This window comes from Grus americana, chromosome 22 (assembly GCF_028858705.1).
Source record: "Grus americana isolate bGruAme1 chromosome 22, bGruAme1.mat, whole genome shotgun sequence".
NCBI classification, from domain to species: domain Eukaryota; kingdom Metazoa; phylum Chordata; class Aves; order Gruiformes; family Gruidae; genus Grus; species Grus americana.
Genome location: NC_072873.1, coordinates 1,598,788 through 1,619,885, shown reverse-complemented (window position 1 = coordinate 1,619,885; position 21,098 = coordinate 1,598,788). Strand labels below are relative to the sequence as shown.

The window sequence follows — 21,098 nt, the reverse complement described above, 5'->3', positions numbered from 1 at the left end:
AGGGGGGGGGGGGGCTGCTCCGCACACGCCGCTTTGCCGACGGGGCGCCCCCCCCCGCCCAGCCCAGCCCAGCCCCGGCCCCGTCGGGGAACGGCCCTCCTCCACCGTGGGGCCCTTTTGTGCCGGGAGGAGCCCACCCCCCCGCCCCGCCACCTTCCCCGAAGGCTTCCGCGGGGCTGCACATGAAGGGCGTAAAACAATGCCGTGGACAATAACCCCCCCGGGGGGCTCCCCCAGCCGCCCCGCCGGGCCGGGCCAGCCCCGGGGGGGCGGGCGGGCTCTTCCCCCCCCCCCCCCATCCCCAATCCCCTGGCGCCAGGGGACCTCCCGGCCCCTTTGATGCCGAAGTTTTTTACACCCAGAAAAATCCCATTGAGGCACCGGGGGAAAGGGGTGGGGGAGGGGCGCGGTGGGGGGAGGGGCGCGGTGGGGGCGGGGGGCTGCAGCAGATGGGAAAGTGCCTCCGACGGGACGGGGCTGGGCGGAGGGGAGCGGGGGGGGGGAGAAACACGGACACCCACACGGGACAGGGGGTGGATGCGCCCCCCCCCCCCCCCGCCTCCCCGCTCGGAAAGGGGGGGGGTGGTGTTGCGTGGAGGTAAATAACGTAGTATTTAAATTAAAATAAATAAATAAGTGGCGGCCGCCCCCTCCCCCCCGGCCCCTCCCCCCGGGGGCCGGGCCCTCCCGCATCACCACGTGGCTTCCTCCGGCAAACATTTTCACTCATTTTCCAGGTCGGTTTTATTTAGAGGCGGTGCCCGGCTGCCGAGAGGCGTCCGGTGACACTCCAGTGCCACTCCGCCGACTTGGGGGCCCCCGCAGCCGGCGCCACCGCCCTGCCCGCCGCCGCCACCCGCCGGAGCCGCCCCCTCCCCTAGGAACCCCCCCCCCACCCCCCCTTTCTCCTCCAGCAGCCGCCGCCCCCCTCCCCAAAAGGGAAAAAAAAAATCCATTATAAAAAAAGGGAAAAAAAAACCCCCAAAAAAAGAGAGGGGGGGAGGTAAAAAAGAAGCCCCCCCCCGAGCCCAGCTCCCGGCCCGGCTGTGAGGCGGCAGAGCGCGGCCGGAGCCCGACGGCGCGGGCGCACGGTGGAGCCCCCCCGGGAGCCGCGCTCCGAGCCCCGGCGTGCCGCCCCCGCTGCCGCCCGCCCGCCGCCCCCCGCCGCCACCATGAACAAGCTATACATCGGGAACCTAAACGAGAACGTGACTCCGGCCGACTTGGAGAAAGTCTTCAACGACCACAAGATCTCCTTCAGCGGGCAGTTCCTGGTCAAGTCCGGCTATGCCTTTGTGGACTGCCCCGACGAGCAGTGGGCCATGAAAGCCATCGAAACTTTCTCGGGTAAGCGGCGTTATCTCGCCTTCCCTCCCCGCCCGCTTCCTCTTCTCCCCCTCCCCGGAGAGCTTCGGACCCCCCCCGGGGCTCAGCACCCCCCTCGCCCCCCCAAAAAAACCCGTTCTTCCCCCCTCCCCCCCCCCCCGCCGCCGCCCCCGGGGTTCCGTTGCGCCCCGTCGGGGCTTGCATCAGCGGGCGGCGGGGTGGGACCCCGCTTTCCCGACCCAGCGCTGCCCCCCCAACAAAAAAGCAGCGTGAGGGGGGAAAAGAGCGGGACACCCGCCCCACGCAGTCCCCCGCCCCGCGTGGGCCGCCCCCCCCTCTTTCCCCCGTAGGCTGCGGGGCGGCCGCCCCGGCGGGGCTCGGCGCGGGGGTCCCGTCGCGGCACGGGCGGGTGGGCTGGGACTTTGGCCATTTTGATTTGAAACTGGGTTTCCTGGGGCATGTGATGTGTGGAGTAGCGCGAAGGTCGCCATGCTGCTCGCAGGGAGAGAAAAAGCTCCCCGGGAAGCAGATAATTTCTAAAAGATTTGAATTTTTATTTTTTTTTTTCCTCCCCCCTCTCTCGGTACGGGCTCCCCCCGCCTCCCGCCGGGCTCTTCCCCTCTTCTCCCCCCTCCAAAAAAAAAATCATGATAACCCAGCAGCAAAGAAAACCCGCTCCATTTTCAAAGAGAAATCCATTTCTGCCATGGAGTTACAATTTTTGAGCCTTTTAATGGGGGGAAAGAAATCTGCCGAAGGACTTCTTGCAGGGATTAAACAAGGCGGAATTAACTAAAGGCGAAGAATTGGTCTGAAAATATTATTCCTCATTTTCTTTTGCTCAAAGCAGGGTGAACTAAGGAATTAAATATTCCTAAGGAACATTGTCCAGACAGCTAACTCACCACTCCCTCCCACCGCTTCCCATTTGAAGCCAGTCTTATATTTAATAAAATGCACTTGTAAAGGAATTGGAAAATGTATTTGTGCGTAGTTCGTCGTAATTTGAATTAAATTGCGAGGTTTCACGTGATAGTATGTTATCCAAAGCTTTCTGACCACTCCACCCAGATTTTAAAAAACAGACACATTTTGTTTTTAGGGAAAGTGGAGCTTCATGGAAAACAGCTAGAGATTGAACATTCAGTACCTAAAAAGCAAAGGTAATACAGTGTTTTAATTTCTTTTTCTTTTTTTTTTTAATTTTTTAAATTTCTGTTGGGGAAAAAAAATTAATGTAAGATAAAGGAGGCAAAAAAATTATACTCAAATACGTGCATGTGAAATTAGAGATGTTGGTGATTTGGCTTTAGATACGTCCCTAGCGAGGTGAGAGGCAGTTTTGAGGATCAATGTTTAATTTCTTTTTTTATTTTTTTTTTTTTAAAGAAAACTTACTCTGCGAGCAAGTTTGGTGTTTGGGGTTTTTTTAAAGAAATGATTAAACAATTATCCAGCAGCTTGCCCAAGGTGATGGATGGCTGAGGCGTTTTGGGTTGGGATTTTCAAACTTGTGGCACTGGAAGAATTTCCCAGCCTTGCTCGGCTCCTCCACTGTGAAATGGGTGAAATCTTTTGTTTTCCAAGAGAACTGTAAAATTAAGAAAAAAATAATATAAAAAATTATTTTAAAAAGTGAAATTTGCTGGGATTTAGTGGTGAAGACTTAAAGAAAAGGGGAAAAAAAAAAAAAAACCAACATGGGGCCGGTCTCACCGTGCCATGCCAGGGAGGGATTTAAAACCCGGCAAGCGCGGGGCGCTGGCCTAGCTCCTGCCCACCAGCAACTTTTATTTTGGGGCGAGAACTGCGTTTCTTGGTGGTTTCCATCTACCTGCCGAAGGGCTTCGCCCGCTGCCGGCCTTGCCCAGCCCGGCCCTCTCCATCTTCTTGGCCCTTTGTTGTTGCGCGCCGGGCTGGCGTGCAGGACGCCGGAGCAGCCCCGGGCACCGCTCTCCCAGCCCTGCTGGGGGCTATATATGAAATATAAAGAGTATTTTATTTTTTTCTTGCAGAGATTTTTCCCCTTCTCCCCCTTACCCCCCAGCTGAAGGAGAGGCCGCCCGGGCTGAGGGCGAGTTAGTTCCCAACCCCAAATAGTCCACGTTGGATCGCGCAGCCCGAAACCCGCGTCGGCCACGTGACGAGGCGGTTACTTCAACGCCCGGGCGCGGAGGGAGGAGGCGAAGCCAACTCTTCCTCCCCAAACTCTCCCAGTTCCTTCGTCTCTTGAACGAAACCCCCCCTTTGGCTGGGCGGTGGGAGCTTATTTTTGGGGGGGTCGCCCCTTTGGCCCCACTTTAGGGGGGGTGGGGGGTGGGGGCTGCCGAACTTTGCAGCCCCGGCTGTGGCAGAGTGCGTTCCCCCAACAGGGGCTGATCCCAAAGGCCAAAAAAAAAAAAAAAATTTTAAAAAAAATCTATTGAATTTCCTACCCGATACTTTTTTATTATTATTATTATTATTCTTATTCTTACGTTTATTTCTGTTTTTAGCACCTCGTGGCGGGGTGATCGATACTTCTCGTGGCAGCGCTGGGGGACTCGGAGCAAAGGGGTGTGATTGGAAAAGGCAACGTAGGAACGCTCCCAAAACCCCGCTCTTTCTGATATTTTTTTTTTCCCCTTAGTGCTGCTGGATAATCAATACGTGGGGGGGTGGGGGGAGCAGCTCTCATCCCCCAGGAGCGCGTGGGGAGAAACTCCCTGGAAACGGGAATGTTTCTCTGGTGTAGTTTAAAGAAACGGGGGGGGCACACGCACCCCCCCTTTACAATAGGTGGACGGAAGGTTGGTTCGCATTTCTCCTGGATCTCCTTCCAGCGTGCCGTGCCTTGCATTTAGCTGCTAAACCCCTTTTTGGGGGGCTGGGGGGGTTAAAATCAGGCCGCCCCCCCCCCCGCTGCCGCTTTTAAAGGGACCGGAGCCGCTGTCGCGGCGGGGGGGGCGGGGGCCGGGGGGTCCCTCGCAGCGGCCGCGGTTACTTTGTCTCACTTTGGGGAAGTAATTTGTGTTTCTGGGTCGGAAAAAGGCAACTTTTTGGCAGCTGCTTGTAAACTTGGCAGGTTGTTTGCCCCAAAAAGAGCTTTTGGGGGCAATCTGGTGGATTTTGCTCCCCCTCTCCCCGTCCAGGGTAAGGGCTGAAATGATGGGGGGGGGGGCACAGCCTCAAAGGCGACTTTTCCCCCCCCCCTCTTCTTTCCTTTCTGCTTGTTTTTAAGACTGGATTTTCCAGTTTAAAGGCACATAGAACAGGAAACGGTTAATTAAGTGCGAGCAGTGAGGACAAAATCAGATGGGTTTGGTGGGACCTAAACCAAACCACCTCCCCCTCCCCCCCAAAGCTGATATTAATTTTTTTTTCCCCCCCCCCTTTTAGAGCTGTGGGAAAACAAGTCCTGAGCATTGGTGCGCTTCCCAGCTAATTTATAAAATAATCATAACAAACAAACAAAGTTGGCTTTTTGGTTGTGGTTTCTTCTGGTTGCAAGTGCAAATAGGAAAGCTCGGGAAAAGCGATTTGGGTGTTTTTAGAACGGAATGTGTCCGGTGAAATTGCGTGTTGTAAATAAATCTTTCCCGCTGGTCTGGTTCCTTCTTGAAAATCTCTCCTGTCCCTAAACCCATCCTAGAAATGAATTAAAAAATACCCAGTGTGCTGCTATGGCACAAGAAGGAGCGGGTGGCGTGTGTGGCTGCTGCACCAAACTGCCCAGGAAGGATAAACTGATTGAGTTGTTTAATTACAGTGATTCCTCAAATAACACCTAAAGCTGCAAATTATGTTAATGATCATGGGGAACCATTTTAATGAAATGCTTTCGAAGTATTGGACTGTAAAGAGAAGTCAGTGCTGATAAATATGTCGTTACATTAAAAAAAAACCCCTGAGTTTTAAAGTTAGTTTAGATTTGCTTAAAGTGTCTCATTGTTGTTTGGGAGTTATTTTTTCTTTAACTTTGCTGATAGAAAAACTTGGAGAAACTTAAGAGGATTCAAAAAAAAAAAATCTTAAAAATGATTGCATGCTTTATTCTTCAGAAGGTTCAAAAAAGAAAAGATTCTTTAAAGAAGAAGAAAAATAATTCAGTTTTCCTACTTAAGATGAAGGATTGGGGTTTTTTTGCGGGGGGGGGGGGATGGAACTGGGAAGCTGAAAAGCCCGAAGTCGATGGGGTCAAAAGAATGAATGAATGAAGAGAGGAGGAGGGGTGAGGGGGAAAAAAGTGAATCCATCAAGCAGACATTCCAAATATGAGGAATGTGGAAGTGAGTCGACCAGAGAGAATGAAACCAAGGAATTGGGGGGGGGGGAGAGGGAGCTGGGCTGATAACAGCCCATAGACCTAAAACTAAAAGGGTGTTTTTAAGTAGAGGTCATTCACAGGCAAGTTGTGGGTTTAGAGGGTCCGTGCGCTCCCGAGCAGAGGTGGGAATTGTTAAATGTTGTTAATGACGTGAGGATTTAGTGTAGTGCGTAGAAATGGAGGGAGAAAACTTAAAATTGGCTTTAAAAAAAAATAAAAAAAATCTTTGTTTCAAATTAATGTTTTCACACCAGAGAAATGTTCTCTTTGCGTGTGCGTAATCGTGCAATCAATTGTTCGTAACGAAATATTTAAAAATTTTTGACAATGGCGAGTGTGATTTCTTTGTTTGTCAGTATTAATCAAAAAATGTGCTTTTCTGCCTCCCGATGTTTGCATTCTCTGAAAATCGAACTGATGAAAGTTTGCTAGGTCTTTTCCATTAAAATAAAGACGCTCTCTTGAATGCCGAGACAAAATATGCTTTTAATCCAGCCTGAAGATCATTTTCTTCCTCTTAACGCAGGTCTGGTTTACAAGTTATAGTATCATTAAAAGAATTAGCAGCACCCTTGTTTACAGCAGCGCTTGGAAATGGGAAGGCGGGACGAGCCTGGGGATGGTGGGTTGCATGGGGTTTGGTTTGTTGCTACTTTTTTTTTTTGATTGCCAAAAAGGGCAATAAACTGGAGGGGTTTTTTTTTTTTCTTTGCTTTATTTTTGTGAGCCCCCAGCTCTGAGCTGAGAGTTCTCTGCTACTGATTTTACACCTCTGAGAACCGTAGTCACTTGGAAATTAAGATGGTTTGATGATTTCCAGCTGGAAAAACTTGAAATAATTTGTCGTTAAATTAGTCATTAATGATTTGTCAGTAAATTTCATCCACGAGGTTTAAAACTGAGATAACTTAATCAATTTTAACATACCTGGGGGAAAGACTATATTTACCAATACACAGCCTGAAGTGGGAGAAACGCCTTTATTTCCCCCTTTCCACGCAGGAGCCGTAACTGGCAGATATGTCCAAGAAATTGCAATTTAACCGTAAACTTTGTAGCCTCAAGTTTTGAACCCCTAGAAGATGGAGCCTGGCCCGTGTAGCTGCCCTTGGTTAAGAGTTTGATGATTTTTAAATTCCAAAGAAAAGAATAAATTGAATTCCTTAGAGAACCTCGGTGGCAATTGCTAGGACGGAACCCGTTTCTCCAGCTGAATTTGTTTCTGACTTTGCCTTTTGGGTTAAAACCCAAGCAAACAGAGATATGGCTGAAGGGAAGTTGGGGTTAAAGTACTTGCTTTGAAAACTGAGACCTTCCAGAATTTAAAAAAAAAAAAAAAAAAAAAATAATGGAGATTTCTCTCCCCCTTCCAGCCCAAGCCCCCAGCGATGTTAATGTTTTCCAGAGTTGCCGGGAGGGTTTGGGGAGAGTTCAGGCTGCTGGGGATGGCCCAAGGTTGGCCCAGGGGTTTGCAGCTCCAGGTTGGAGCAGGAGGAAACATCTCCAGCCCCTTTTCCCGGCCAGGGTCACCGGCTCCAGCCTCTGCCTTCCCGGTTTGCTGGGTTCAGGAGCAGAAGGTGCCTCCGTCGATGGAGGCGGAAGGTGCGGGTTGGGGTTTTGGTTTTTTTTTTTTTCTTTGTTTACTGCTTCTTTTCATGATGCCACTGGTTTTGTACAAGTTTTGGTGGGGAGAGGTGGGGAACCTGAAGCAAATGCGTAGGAGAGCCCCCGGGGGATGCTGGTGGCTCCCCCTTCCCAAAAATTAAGGAGGGGAGTAGGAGAAAACTGGGAAATTGAGAAGCCTGAAACCTGAAGGTTGCAGGTTTCTTCTGACAAAAAGCCTTTTAAAGAGGTGGCAGAGACTTTCCTGGCGTGGGGTGGTTGGGTTGGTTGGGCTTTTCTGACACCAGAGAGGAGCTTTGCAAAAGTTTTAGGTGAAAACTCTCATTTTTACCACGACCGGAGGCGTTTAAAAGCTGAAGGGAGGATGTGCGCCCCTAAATCACACGCTTCCGAGCAGCACCGCCAGCCGCCTCTCTGGGTTTGGGGTGAGAGGGGTTCCCCGCTGCCAGAGGGACCCCGAGAAACCAGGGCATGGGGGGGGGACCTGGCAGAAGAAGTAACTTGTGGGGTCTCCCCGTCCTCCTCGCTGACCGATGGGGTCGAGCCTTTCTGCACCTTTCCGTTCTTACTCTGCCCACTTGGAAGCACAGAAGTGATCCGGGGTGGGGGGGTGTCTGCACTGAGTACCCGAGGGGTAAAAAAATTTAAGAACACAAGTGGCACAGGAGAAAAATGCGTCGGCGACAGGGCTGATGTCCTACAGCGTCCTGCATCCGCGTGGGATGGCTTTTAGCTGCCGCAGGAGAGGCAGGAGGAGCGTTGCAGAGGCAGTTACGGGACAGTCTGCTCCCAAGGAAACTTTTTCTTAGCCTGTATTTTATAAAACGAGAAGCCCAGACCCACGGGGGCGTTTGCCCACTCCAGAGATGTGTCGTGTTTTATCCCAGCTGCCTTCCCGGGTCGTCTGCTCGTTACCAGTGAACGTGTGGACCCTGCGGGGAATTCAGCTCAGAAATCTCTGCTGGGGTTTACCTGAAAATTGCAAGTTTATCCTGGAGGTCGTGGAGCTGGGGGGGGATTGCAGGGGGCTCGGCCGGAAGGTTTTCTGCAGGAGGTGCTGGGGGGTGTAGGTGTGCCTGTCCGTCTGTCCTCATCCTCGCTTGTCTGCTGGTGTCCCGTGAGATGCTCTGCCCAGGCAGCATCGAGACCCGTGTCCCTGCAGAGGGGACGGGCTGGCGGAAGGTCAGGGTTGGCCAAGGTGACCTCGGGAGGTCCCTCCCCACCCAAATCCTGTCCTGAGCTGAGGGCAGATGTCTGGGACCGGAGCAGGCTGGAGGTTTTACACCACTCGTGCGTCGGTAGTGCCCCTGGGAGCTGTGGGAAAGTTAAACTAAGGTGGTGTTTTAAGCTGGTTTTCTTAAAACCAGGCTGCGTTTTCTGCTCCTGATGGAATAACCCACTGAAGTTCCCCACCGGTTTGTGTCCAGTGTCCACAGCCTGCTCTTGAAGATGCTGGCGTGGTCTTTGTGGTTTTAAGTATATAGATTTAAAAGAAAAAAAATCACGCTTTAATTGAAACCTGCTCAGTTTTCTCCTCCGGACGGAGTTGGCAATGGATGGGGCTTTCGGGACAGGGTCTTGCGAGGGTTGGGGTCCCGCAGCCCTTTTCAGGTTCCTGCCAGCCCTTCCCAGGGGGGGACGCTGCCCGACTCTCGTTCCCTTCCCCGGGGTTTGCCTTCGTTTTAGGAGCACCTGGAGCAAAGCCGGCTGCTTTCCGGTATCGCTGCGGCTTTGGGGTGCCGGTGCCTGTTTGGGGGAGAGGCTTTGGGGTACCGGGGTGGTCTGCGTGCGTTGGGAAGTGCTTTTGGGAAATGCTTCATCCCCCCTGTGCCGTTGCCTCGAGTCAAACCCGCTCCGTCTGCCTTTACAGCCCCTGCATGGGAGCTTCCCCAAGGAGGCTAATAAACCCCGAAGAGCCGGGGGGGGGGGCAGTTTATTGAGATTCTGGCTGGAGGTGGGGGGCCAGGAGCTGGCGGAGCTCGGCAGGAGGGAGCGGGGACGTCGGTGGGGACGGTGCCGGGGATGGGAGCAGCCAGGAGGGCACTGCCAGGGCAGCGGCACAGGGGCAAGAGCATCCCTGCTCTGCTCCCACCTCCTGATGCGAAAGAGCAGGGGAGCATCAGGGGGAAAAAAAAAACAACAAACCCAAAAAGAAAACAAACAAACATAAAAAAATCTGTCCGTCTCAGAGGAGCCCTTGCGATCCGTCAGGAAATGGGTCATTTATTTTATTGTAACTGACACTTGGGAGCCCTGACATGGTCAGAGCTGAAATTTCACACTTTTCTGGCTACCGTAATTGTCTGGTCCGTGTGGAGCAAACCCGCGTAAGGAAATAAAACCCTAAGCCACGGGCATCCCCGGCAGAACTAGCTCCGTGCTTTATTTTTAAGAGTAATCCAGCAGGTCGAGTTTAAGATGCTACGAACACGGTGCGCTTATAATAAAAGCGGCAGCAGCCCCGTACACCAGGAACCGCTCGGAGCTGGCAGGGCTCCACGCGGCGCGCGACGAGATGCAAATCCTGCACGGTCCGGGGGTATTGCGATGTGTAAACAGCACTTGAGATTACAGGGAAATTCATTTGCACAAAAAGGAGAAAGTTTTGACTCCAACGAGGGTCCCGCTTGTAGTTTTGGGGTTTTTTTTGGTTTTTTTTTTTTTTTACCAAGTTAAAAGTGGAGATCCTGGGGGAGCAGCCTCCCGGACCCGAGTGTAAAAGAGACAGGAGAATTGTGATCTAGAGCCAAATAAAAGAGAAGAGAATAAAAAAAAAAAAAAAAGACTCTCAGGGCCAGATTTTCACCCACAATTGGAGCCAGATTTTTCCAAGTCGCATTTAAGTGTCTAAATAAAAGCTCCGTTTTCAGAAGTGATTAGCGCCTGATGTGCTGAGCACTCTTGAAAAATCTGACTGTCGAGATTCCTTCTTATTCCTTGAGGTTTGGATCCACCAGCTGACACCCGTCAGGTTTCAGCAGTTCCCGACACCCCCCTGCCCCCCCCCCCCCCGGTCCTGCCCCTTCGCCCCCCCCGATGCTGCGGAGGTGGGTGCTGGGGGTACGAGCCGGCAGGTCCACAGCATCACTTGTCCCCCTGGTTTTTTAGCTCTAGGCTACGTTGGGTTTAGTGCTTGTGGCGAAAGGCTTGTCGAACCGTTTGGGGATTCCGGGAGCGCGCGCGCACGGACGAGGGATCGGGAGCTGGGGCTGAGGTGCAGAATGAGGCGCGCAGGGGTGCTGCGCGGCGAGGCGGGACGCAGCGATGCCCCAGCTGCTCCCTTCTAGCCCTGCGTTTTCTCCGGCGTTCCGAAGCCGCGGGTCCGAACCTGCCGAGCGCGTGGCGTGCAGAGAGCTACGCGCAGCCGAACGCCGCCTGTGTTGGGGTATCGCAAGCGACAGGGAAACTCTGTGCCCTCGACAGCAACGCTACCGGGGTGGGCTGGGCTCTGCAGGTCTGCCTTATAGCCGGGCCGTCAACGTCAGCCACGTTATTCCGACGTACGTAGACGCACACGCACGTATGCGTGTGAATGGGTGTGTTTTGTTTGCCATGAAGGCATTCACGTGTGTTTTGGCATCTCCTGTGGTTCGAGCCTCCGGCATAAAAGTATTTACAAATAAATCGATTTAAAAAAAAAAAATAAAAAATGAACAAAGTCTAAAGGCAATGGTGATCTTTCTAAGGAAGAAGAGGTCGTGGGTGCCGCAGGCTTTACGGGGCTGTTTGTTGGGGGGTAACTTCATGAGAAGCCAAGAACCTCGTGTGAACGCTGTGCTCAGGCTTGGATTCACGAGGCTGATGGGGCTGCTTCGACGGTAAAACGAAGCACGTGCTGAATTTGAGCCCAAATACACAAGTTTATATGAACTTTGTATAGTCATTGTTTAGCGTTCAGTTACAGCTGAACTAACAACGCAACAGATTTCTCTGGCATCCGTAGCCTCTTCTTGCTTACGGCAGAGACGCGGAGCGGCTGTGACTTTTATACGTGGTACGTATCGGGGAGAGAGAGTATTTGTGACTTTTTAAAAGCTATGACTTGAATGATGAGCTTCCCCCGGTGAGCCTTTATCCGCCCCATGAGATTGGTCCCGCGCCTTACTGGCTGCGCACCCCCGCGTGCCTGGCGTGAATATTCGCACAGCGCAAATTTTATATTTGGTTTCCCCAAATACTTGTTCGTGCAACTTTGAAAGCTGCTTTCTGCCGCTGTTTGTGCCAGTAAGACTTGGCGATGTGCGTGTTTACGGAAGGCAGACAGGAGAGAGGGCACGAACGTGTCTGAGGGGAATTCGCTCAGGAGAAAATCCAGATCAGATATTCAGACAGCTTTGCGCTGGATTTCCCTAACGGTGCGTTCAATTTATTCGGCGTGCGTTTGTTGGGTCGGCTCGTCGTGTTGCCTGTGCCGTAGTGGTGGGCTTGAAATGGTTTTGCTTCGGCACGGCTATTTGCTCTGTAGGGAGGAGCAGTGGAGTAGAAAAGCCCCATCTTTGCTGTTTTCCAGCTCCCACCTTGTCCCACCCAAGCCTCAACCTTTTCCTTCTCTTATTCGTGATCCCCCTGCTAAAAACCCCAACCCCAAACAAATACAGGATGTCTTCCCCCGTCTGGATCTTTACGCCTGCTCTGCTGCTGGTCCGGCTCCGGTGGGATGAAGGAACCAGCTGGGGGGTTTGATCCTCTCCCGAACCTGAGCACGGCCGCGTCCGTGGGTGCCGCTGGCTTCCCCAGTCGGGCTGCCCGAGGTGGGATCCTTGGCGTCTTTCCTCCTGCCCCCGAAGGGTGATTTTTGTCGGCTCTGCGTGAGAAAGCTTAATTTCTCGTTTTTCAATGAAAACGTTAGATTGCGTTTTCTTAGAAGAGTTTTGCTTTGCCCTCACCTCCTTTCTGAAGAGGAAATGTGAGAGAAAGCGAGTCTGGCTTCAACCAGATTTGGTGAAGAACTCTGTTCTTCTATTTAAAATTTATGCTGGAAATTAAGAAGAAGAAGAAGAGAAAGCCTCACTTATACTTTTTCATCTCAGTTAGTTTCTTCTCTTAACCTTCTCTTAGAAGAACGGAAGCGTTTTGACTTCTCTTGCAGTTTTCAGTGGAAAAAAACATCGCAGCTTTGCCCCAGCCCCGGCTGCGATGCCGACCCTGCCGCGGATCTTTGTGTCGTCCTTGCCCGGACCCGCCAAAGCTCGTACCGGGGCCGGAAGGGGCTTTGGCAGCTTCTGGCTGGGATCTGGCCTGGGATACGTGCCCCACGCGATGGGGACGAGCGTGCTGCTCGCAGCCGGGGCTGCTGGAGGTCTGAACCACCCCCCCCTCCCCGCCCCACCACCTCCCCACCCAAACTGGGAGGACTGGCAGGTCTGCGTACGGCATCACGGGTTTTAACTTGAGTTTTGGTAAAAGGGTCTCCACCCTTGAATTAAGTTCGTAAGACAGTATAATCCATGTTGTAACTTCTGGATTCTCCCTTTATGAGTCCGCTTTGATCTCGGAGGGCTTGTCTGCGTGCAATCGCTGCACTGGTTCGACCTGATTTGGCTGAAAGCAGACTCGGTGCCGCTGGCACAGAGCCCCGCGCAGAGACTCTCTTATATCGATTTTTGATCCAGTCTTATCTGGACCTGCCAGGCACGAGGGTTTGTGGCACCGTGCCGCTCTCCGGCACTGCAGCATCGCGGCAGAGCAGCCCTCAAAGCTGCCGGTCCCTGTGCAGCTTCATCCGCTTCCTCCTCCTCCTCCTCCTCCCGACACAGACCTCGATCAGAAAAGCCCTCAGCAGTCACGAGCAGTTTTGTTTCCTCTTCCTTTCTCGTGCCGGCGCTGGCACGTGCTTGTGCATCTGAAGTTGTCGGGGCCCTGAATCCTTGCGGTTCCCCTCGGCTTTCGCTAATCCCCCCTTATTTCCCGGGCTCAAAGTGCTCCGAGCCCGCAGGGTCTGTAAGATCTCCGGTAAGAGGCCAATACCCCGCTGTCCCAGGGGACTGGAAATGCAGAATAAAAAGATGGCCCTGGCCAGTTTCTGTAGGCAAAACTATATGAAACATGTCTGAGTGACAGCTGCCAATCACCCTGGTAATGATGCTTAACTATTGAGAAATTAGTCTAAGACCCACCCGAGAGCGTGTGCTGATGGGCTTTGGGGTTCCTGCTGACGCCGACTGCGTGGGAGCTGCCCGAAGCTGGACTTTGCGAAGCCTGAACTCACCTCAAAGCGTCCCCGAGGCCGCAGCGCCGTCAGAGCCACTGGAAACCAGTTAGCAATGCGTCCCGGGCACTGGAGGAGGGTGGAGGTGCCCTCTTGTGGCGAGGAGAAGTGGGCGAGAGGTTTATGGGTGGCACCCCAGCACCTTAACGAAGGCAGTAACGAAGGGTGGGAGGTCGGCATGGCCGTGCTGTGGGCTTCACGCCACCTGACCTTTTATTTTATGCGTTGTTGGATTTGGGGGAGGATGGCGGGAGAGCCGGCGGACCGAGACGTCTCCTGTACCGGTGGCTGATGTTGTAGCTCCTGGGGGCAGGTGGCTGAGTGAGAATCCACGCTTAGGACCTTTTCTGTTCAAAGTCAGCCCCGGTGGGTGAAGGGAGATGCTCCGAAATGTGCAGAACGCACCAGACTGCAGAGTATGCTTTATCTCGTGTGTGCTCTTACTCAGGTTTTTCTGTCGGCACCGGGGATGGAGGGACGCTGGCGGGGTGGGCAGCACTCCCTTCGATGCTTTGAGGACACGCGGGCGGCACCGGGTGCTCTCTTACCTGGCCCCCTTAGAGTCTGTTACGCTGTGCTGTGCTCCGAAGCGATGCTCTCGGAAGCGCTTCGAGGTCCACGGGTAAAAGGTGGGGTGAGGAACAAGTGGAGGGGTGGCAGAAGTGGCACACGTAAGGGTCTGCGAGAAAATTTCCCTTTAAACAGCACAGCTGTTGGCGTGCTCATAGTGCAGCCAGTGCCAGCTCGGGGGTCACGTTTGATTAAGGTCAGTCCGAGAGCTGAAACTTTAGGTTTTTCTTAAGGAACTGAAATCTCTCCCTGGCTGCTGAGTCGCAGTGGGACCGAGCTGCCCACGGCGGGAGGTGGCTGGGAGGGAACGGGTGCGTTATCTGCCGCCCCTTTGTCGGGGCAGCGCGTCCCGCTGAGCTTTGGGGTTGGGCTGCTGATTGTGGGAACCCTCCGGGTTTAGCTGGGCTTGGGTTTGGGGCATGTTCAGAGCATCAGAAAGAACCTTTCAATACGTGGCAGCCCGCCAGCAAATTAGAATGGAAAGATAATGCAAAATGGATGCATTGTGTAAAAACTCATCCATCTTTCCTCTCTATTACTTACTGTTCCACTTGTCCTGTCTGCAGATACTTGATGTATTGACTTTGGCAAGGACTAACTGCAGAAGTCTGGGGGATGATTAGAGTCTTCCTCTGGGCAAGTCGAGGATAAGGGTTTCTGAGATTTCTTTGAGATCTCTTGCATCTTTTGAAGCATCGAAGTATGGACTCCTCTCAGAGGTTGGCGCTTAGCTGGGTGGATGTGACGTGTGCTCCGTGCCAGCATCGTCTACCTGGGATCGGCGGGGGAAAACGGGGAGTGGAACGGTAGCGCAGCGGTTTCACAGAGGAGGCAATACGAGACAGAGCATTTTTCCCAGCTCTGGGCATCAACCAGTCCCTTCCTTCTGCACCCGAGATGCAGCAGCTCTTCTAAAAATGGGAATGAGTTCTCTGAGGCTTTCAAAGGGATGCTCATGGACAACTTCTCATTCTTGGCAGCTCCCTGAAAAAATCTCATCAATTATTAGGCGCGATTCTTCGTGTACAAAGTGGTTCCAAAAAAGAGCTAACGGGGAGAAACCAATTAGGCAATTTATTAGCCCAAGATCAAATTCTGGTTGCTGAGATGATTGATGGAAAGGATTAATCATGTCGTGCTTGTGTGCCAGAGATAACTGCTAGCCAAGGTGAGTGGGTCTGAATGAGACTCTCGCGTGGAGGATGCATCCGCGTTTCTCCAAAACCCTGCGTCTGGTTCACTTCTGCGTCCGTCCAACTGCAAGAAGCCAGAAGTCTTTGTTGGCTTGGCCTGATCCCCTCAGGAGGGGCCTCTTGGATCGTTTCTCTTCAAAGAATGAGCCCGGTTTTCCCTCTGCTTTTCTTTCTGCTAGTGCTGCTTTAATCTTGTCATTACACATATTTGCATATTTCTTTCTCAACCTCCTCTTCCTTTTATTCCACCCCCAAATCTCTTTCCCGGCAGCCACCCTGCAGCTCTGGCTTTGCTGTTGCACAGGCGCAGCTGGGACGCTCCTCTCTTGCCTTGGCCGGACCCCCCAGTGAACACCAAGCGTTGTGGCCGCGGAGGCTGTTTGCTGGTGTGGGCTTTATGGAGAAGTTGTTTCTTCAGGAAAATTTAGGATTTGAGGGCAAGCAGGTCACTGGGGTTGGAAGGAAGGAAGATAACATCTCCCAAATAGCACAAGGCGCTTGTAGAAGAAAGGGTGTTGGCGTTTAAGAGTTAAGAGTTTGTGGCACTGGTGACGTTGAGGTCTGGTGGGAGAAGGTGTTTTGGAGGCAGGCAGATGGTGCTCCGGGAGACCTTTGCTTTTTCTTTATGGGAGATAGGGGGAAAAAAAAATAATCATTGTTTAAATCAGCGTTTCCTGAGCAGGCTGCAAGCTGGGTCCTTTTTCAGGACAAGAAAATGGATGCTCTTCTTTCCCATTCCATCCCGCCTGGATCCCGCTCAATCGTATCGCATCTGGGGGCTTTTTGATGGGATTCTACCGCTCTTTCTTGCTCTGTGGGACTATACCCGACCTGCCCAGGTCATATCCAAAGCCACCTCCTTCAGCGGTGAACCCAGGCTTTGAAGCAAGGGGCCAAGTGGGGGCTGCGGGGGGCCTGGGCAACGCTGCAGTGGGGGGAACCGGTGATGGGGAGCGGCATGGCCAGGAGAGGGCAGTGATGACCTTAACCATGGCAAAAAATTCAATCAATGCAATAAAAAATGCCCTTAATTAAGGGCTCCCCACCCCCCAGCCTTTAGGAAATGCCAGCCCAGAGCTGCATTTTTTTACTTATGTGCTCAAACTGAATATTCTTGATGTCTGAGATTTTGGGGTTAATGCTCAATGTGATGTCTCCAAATCTCAGAGCTCTGGTTTGAGGCTCTTTGCAAACTCAGGAGAAGACTTTTCCACGGTTCACCCCCATTCCCACGTTGAGGTTTTTCCTCCAAACCACAAAGGCTCCGAAAGTTCAACCCGGACCTGCTGTACGTCCGTGAGGAGCTGGTCAGGAGGTCTGGATTCCGAAAAAACCTTCAAATATCTGCCTCTGCTTAAGTATGACTCAAACCTTAGTAATGCTGCATTTGAGGAGGGAATTAGGGTCGCTGGCCTTGCTCGAGCATCATCTGGTGCATTTGGTACGTGGGGTTTTTTTCCTGCCCTGCCAGTGTGTGAGCGCTTCCAGCGAGGACCTCGCCTGCCTGGTCCTGCTGCGGAGTCCACGTGTCGGTGGGTTTAACAGTACAACAACCGACCGGCACGTGGGGAACCCGAGAGATGCGTTGGCTTGGAGGGCAACGTGAAAGATGGGGAGTCACAGGTGAAGCGGCCGAAGCCTGGAGGCACGTCCCGTCTGAGGGGGTGGTGGCGCTGGGTTGTGGTAGGGACCTGCCGTGGGCTTCCAGCAGGTACCTCCTGGCTTGTGCTTGTGTTCCCTCGTCAACGAAGGGAGCACAGGGATGATATTCCTGCATCGCGGAGATGCCGGCAGATTGAAAGCCTATCAATTTATAAGGGAAAGGCAAGTAATTTCAGCTACAACTTTTCTCCGAGTCCCCCTGGCAACGTTTGTGTCTTAGCAACCACATTTTCCTATTTAAAAATGTTTAAAACATTAAAAAACAACAACAACACATTAAGCACAGGATTAAGTGCTTTCCTGAATCAAAGCCTAACTAGATAAATGAAATGCTGTTAATTGAATCAGGGATGCACTGTGTTTTCAGCCCCCAAATTTGCATAACATTTGCATTTGATTGAAAAGCCATCATTAATGTTGTTCAGTTCTGGTAGGTCCCCCCATGTTTCTGGCTTTGGCCGTCCTCTTCCTGCCCTGAGGAGCCGCATAAATGGTTTCGGTAGGAGATGGCCAGGACGGGGTCGGTGCTTGGGGTCGGGGAGAGCCCAGAGCTTGGCCGTCCTTCAGCGTCTTGGTGCCGTTGGTCACCTCTGCTTTGAGAAGTACATGGTGGGGGACGGAGAAGGTCCAGGAGGTGTTGGATATCAGAGGGATGCTGTAGCCAACGTCCCGCGGAAAGCGTGCCCGGTGTACGTGTGGCTCCGGTGTGACTGCAGAGCCTGATCCGCTGCTGCCGGCACCCTGTCGCGGAGAGGCGGGGGGCAGAGGACCAGCAGCTCCTGCCGGGGTGCTCGGGGTTGGCCCTTTCTCTAGCAGACCTTCGCTAAATCAGCCCCTTGCTTTGGGGCTGAAGAGCAATCAAGTTGTCGGGACAAAACCTGGACCAGCGGGGGAAGAGGAAGGAAATCCGTGGGGCTGGCTGCGCTGGAAATAGCCACGCCGTGGGGCTGTTTCGCTCGGGGGGGGGTAGCCCCTGGGCAGGGGGTTGTCCTGGCCCCTAAAGATGAGCCTGGTGGAGCATCCTGCTCTGGTAACGCAGGCAGCCTGCGGATCACAGGGAATGTTGTTTGGGGCTAAACACTTGGAAGGCGATAGTCGGGGTGACCTGAGCATCCCGCACCCTCCGTCCTCTTCTCCTCCCTGCACCCACCGCGCCGATCCCTCCAGCTGCCTCCGTGCTGTCGCCGCTGGTGATGCTCGGGGTCAAATCTCGTTGGCAAAATAACCCCAGTGCTTTGGCGAGCCCCGACCCGTGCCGCGGGGCTCCGCGTGCCGCGGGGAAGGGAAGGAGGCACGTCCGCGAGGTGCCGTGGGGAGATGCGGGTTTTATGCCAAGCTCCGCTGCCGACCCGCTCGGCGGCTGTGGGTGCAGCGATGCTTCTCTCCAAACGTCTCTCCAGCTATTCCGCGCTGGGCGAGAGCAGCTCTCGTCTCAGGTGGGACCTGCGGCCAAAACTTTATCAGGAGGAGGTGGCGGCAGGTCTCGCTGGGGCTCCTCGCCGGAGGCAGGGATGCGCCCGTGCCGGCGATGCAGCGAGGAGCGGCTCTGCTGCCTTCAAAGCGTCTCCTCGAAAACACCACGGGGGGCTGGTGCAGCAGGGAGGGGAGCCCTTGAGCCAGGACTTGCTGCGCTGGTGCTGCTTTGCCGTCGCCTCTGGCTCGTGGCGGCCGGCCCCAGCCTCCGGCTGGCCCCCGGCCAGGCTGCCTGCTCCCATCTAGCTAGCGCCCCTTTCTTGGGTCCCTGCCACCGCCGCCACCGTGCCAGTCCACTCCAGGGAATTACCAACAGATTCTTAATTAAGTGGGAGGCTCTGGCCACCCTCTCGAAGGCGATCTCTGGGGACACGTCCAGGGGCGAGAGAAGAGGGATCCCGATGGCTGCATCTGCGCTTGGATGTTTCCCAGTGAGATTTAAAAATTAAAAACCAAACCAAAACCCCAAAACCTAATTTGGGATTCTTAATGATGATTCTGCCTCCCCGGGTGATCAGGGTTTTCTGCAAAGGTCGCTGCGGGCACCTGAAGCTGCACGGCTCCGGGGATGCGGCTGCCGATGTGGCACCGAGAGCCGGCGATGCCGTTGGGGCTGGGAGGGCTCTGGGTGCGTTAGGGACGCAGAGCTGGTTCCAGCTGGCTCCGGGGCTCTCGGAGTCCAGGAGCCGGCGTTTTCTGAACGAAGGGGCTTTCCTTTGCTGCCACTTTTCCCCGTTTCACCTCTGTTTCTCCCTTCTGGAGGAGGGGTTCCTCCTGGCGCGCTTCGGGTTTGACCCACGCGATAGCGGTGGGCACGGCACGAGAGGGCGAGAAATCTCTGCGGAACCTGGATATCGCAGGATCCTCCGCGGCACTTTGCTTTTCCCCCCAGTGAGGTTTAAGCTGTTGGTGTACTGGGCTCTGGAAAGAGCTGGCTGAAGGAAAACCCGAGGAAAGCCTTTGCTGGAGCAGATCTTGGTGCTTCTGCTGCTCGGGGTAGTGAGGGACTGACGCAAGACGCTCGTCTGTGCCGTGGCTCCGTGATGCGGGTCCCATCGCAGCCTCCTCTTACAGTCCGGGTGCATCAGGGCGGGTGGGTTTTTCCCCGGTGAGCCCACCCCACGGCTGGGGAGGATTTCCCGAGAGTGTCAGGAGATTTCGCGGGTCTCGCTTTCCCTCCCGGTTCTGCAGGAGACCCAGCGGGTCCGCACAGGGCTGCCGGGCGCGTTGGCAGGTTTTTGAGGGCTGAAGGACGGGTGTAGCGGGATGCTAAAATCCCGTTATCACAAGTAGCACCATCGGTGCAGAGCAGGAGGAGGGTGATGCCAGGATCCCCCGCGGTTCCTCTCCCCTTACAGCCCTGCAGCCGTTCACCCTCCTCTCGCCACCCCCTTTTACCTTTTTAAATGCAAAAGCGCCGCCAGCACGTGGCAGAAACCATCCAGGTTTGCAAACAGACGGTTTTTTACCAGGTCGATCAGTCCACTCCGGCTCGCTCCAAGGATCCGGGAGGCTCCCGCTTTCCGCGTAAGATGAGCAGCATCCGCGCGAGCTGTTGCCTTCTCCCGCAGGCTGGAGATGCCGGGGCTGGTCCGTGGCTCCCGGCCACCCCAGGGGCACGAGCACCGGTCCTGGGGTCCCACGAGCGAGCGGAGGTTGCGAGAGCCCTTCGGCGACGCGGGAGGGAGGAGCTCCTGCCTTTGGCACATCGCGAATAAAAAGCCGGGGAATCGCCGTCTCGCGGAGTTATTTATTTGGAGTAAAGCTCTGCTCGGCACCGAGGTGGGAGAGGGCAGAGCCGGGCTGTCGCGTTCGGTAGTGCAAAGAGTGACGTTTCGCCACGAGGATTTAAATACAGCGGGACCTGCTTCTAGCAAAGCAAATAGTGGGGTTTATTTATTCATGACTTCCTCTGTAATTCTAACCACAGCCGCTGCCGAGCGCTCGGATGGAGCCGGGTTGGAGCAGGGGCTGCTCCTCGGATGGGGAGGTTTCACCCACCGTGGGGCCGCTCTCTGTTGAGCCAGACCTCACCGAAGGGGTGCTGGATGCAGCCCCGATTCCGCTCTCCCCGAGGCAGGATGGCCACCGATGGAGATGGGCCGGGAGTCGAGTGTTGGGAGTGCTGGCTCATCCCGGGGATTCCTGGCACCCCGCTCTGCTTTGTGCAGCTCGCCCGGCTGGGCTGATAAAACACCCATCTCTGCCGCCGAGCGTGGCCTCGCAGGGATTTAATATCCGTCAGCGATGGAGGCCGTTAGGAGCGGCAAATAATCCGGCTGCTGTGGTTGCGATGGGAGGAATTACCGTTTAATTAACATATTAATGAAAGCGCAGCGGCCCCGGTGAGGCGCAGAGCAGCGCCCTCGCCTCGTCCGGCTGGCACGGATGCGGACGATGCTCTGCCTGGGCAGGCGCTCCGGTAAGCTCGGCAATGGAGATCCGATTCTTTTATTTATTTTTTTCTTTAAATTTTTTTTTTTTTTTTAGGGGGAGAAAATTAGATGCCACCAGTAGAATTACGGCGTGAGGACATAAATGGCTCTTTTCTCTCCATAGCACGTTTGATTCTGGTCACGTATGTGCGGAACACATGCTCTGCCCGTGCAGATGCTTGTAGCTATCTGGAGAAGTTTCCGTGGCAGGGGTGGGCAGCGGGAGACCTACGGGCTTTCCTCTGTCACTTCCAATCCCTTCGACCCTCCCTGGACTCTGACATTCTTCGCATTCTGAATTT

General features: G+C 54.0%; 1 protein-coding gene across 1 annotated transcript in view; it reads left to right on the top strand.

The window, feature by feature from the left end:
- The first annotated feature begins 954 nt into the window (after positions 1-954).
- Positions 955-21,098, top strand: part of IGF2BP1 (insulin like growth factor 2 mRNA binding protein 1) — a 29,430-nt gene continuing 9,286 nt past the window's right edge. Inside the window, exons 1-2 of the mRNA XM_054801521.1 lie at positions 955-1,347; positions 2,429-2,489. Of these exons, the coding sequence (XP_054657496.1) occupies positions 1,173-1,347; positions 2,429-2,489 (236 nt within the window). The 5' untranslated portion in view covers positions 955-1,172. The remainder of the gene's footprint in view (positions 1,348-2,428; positions 2,490-21,098) is intronic.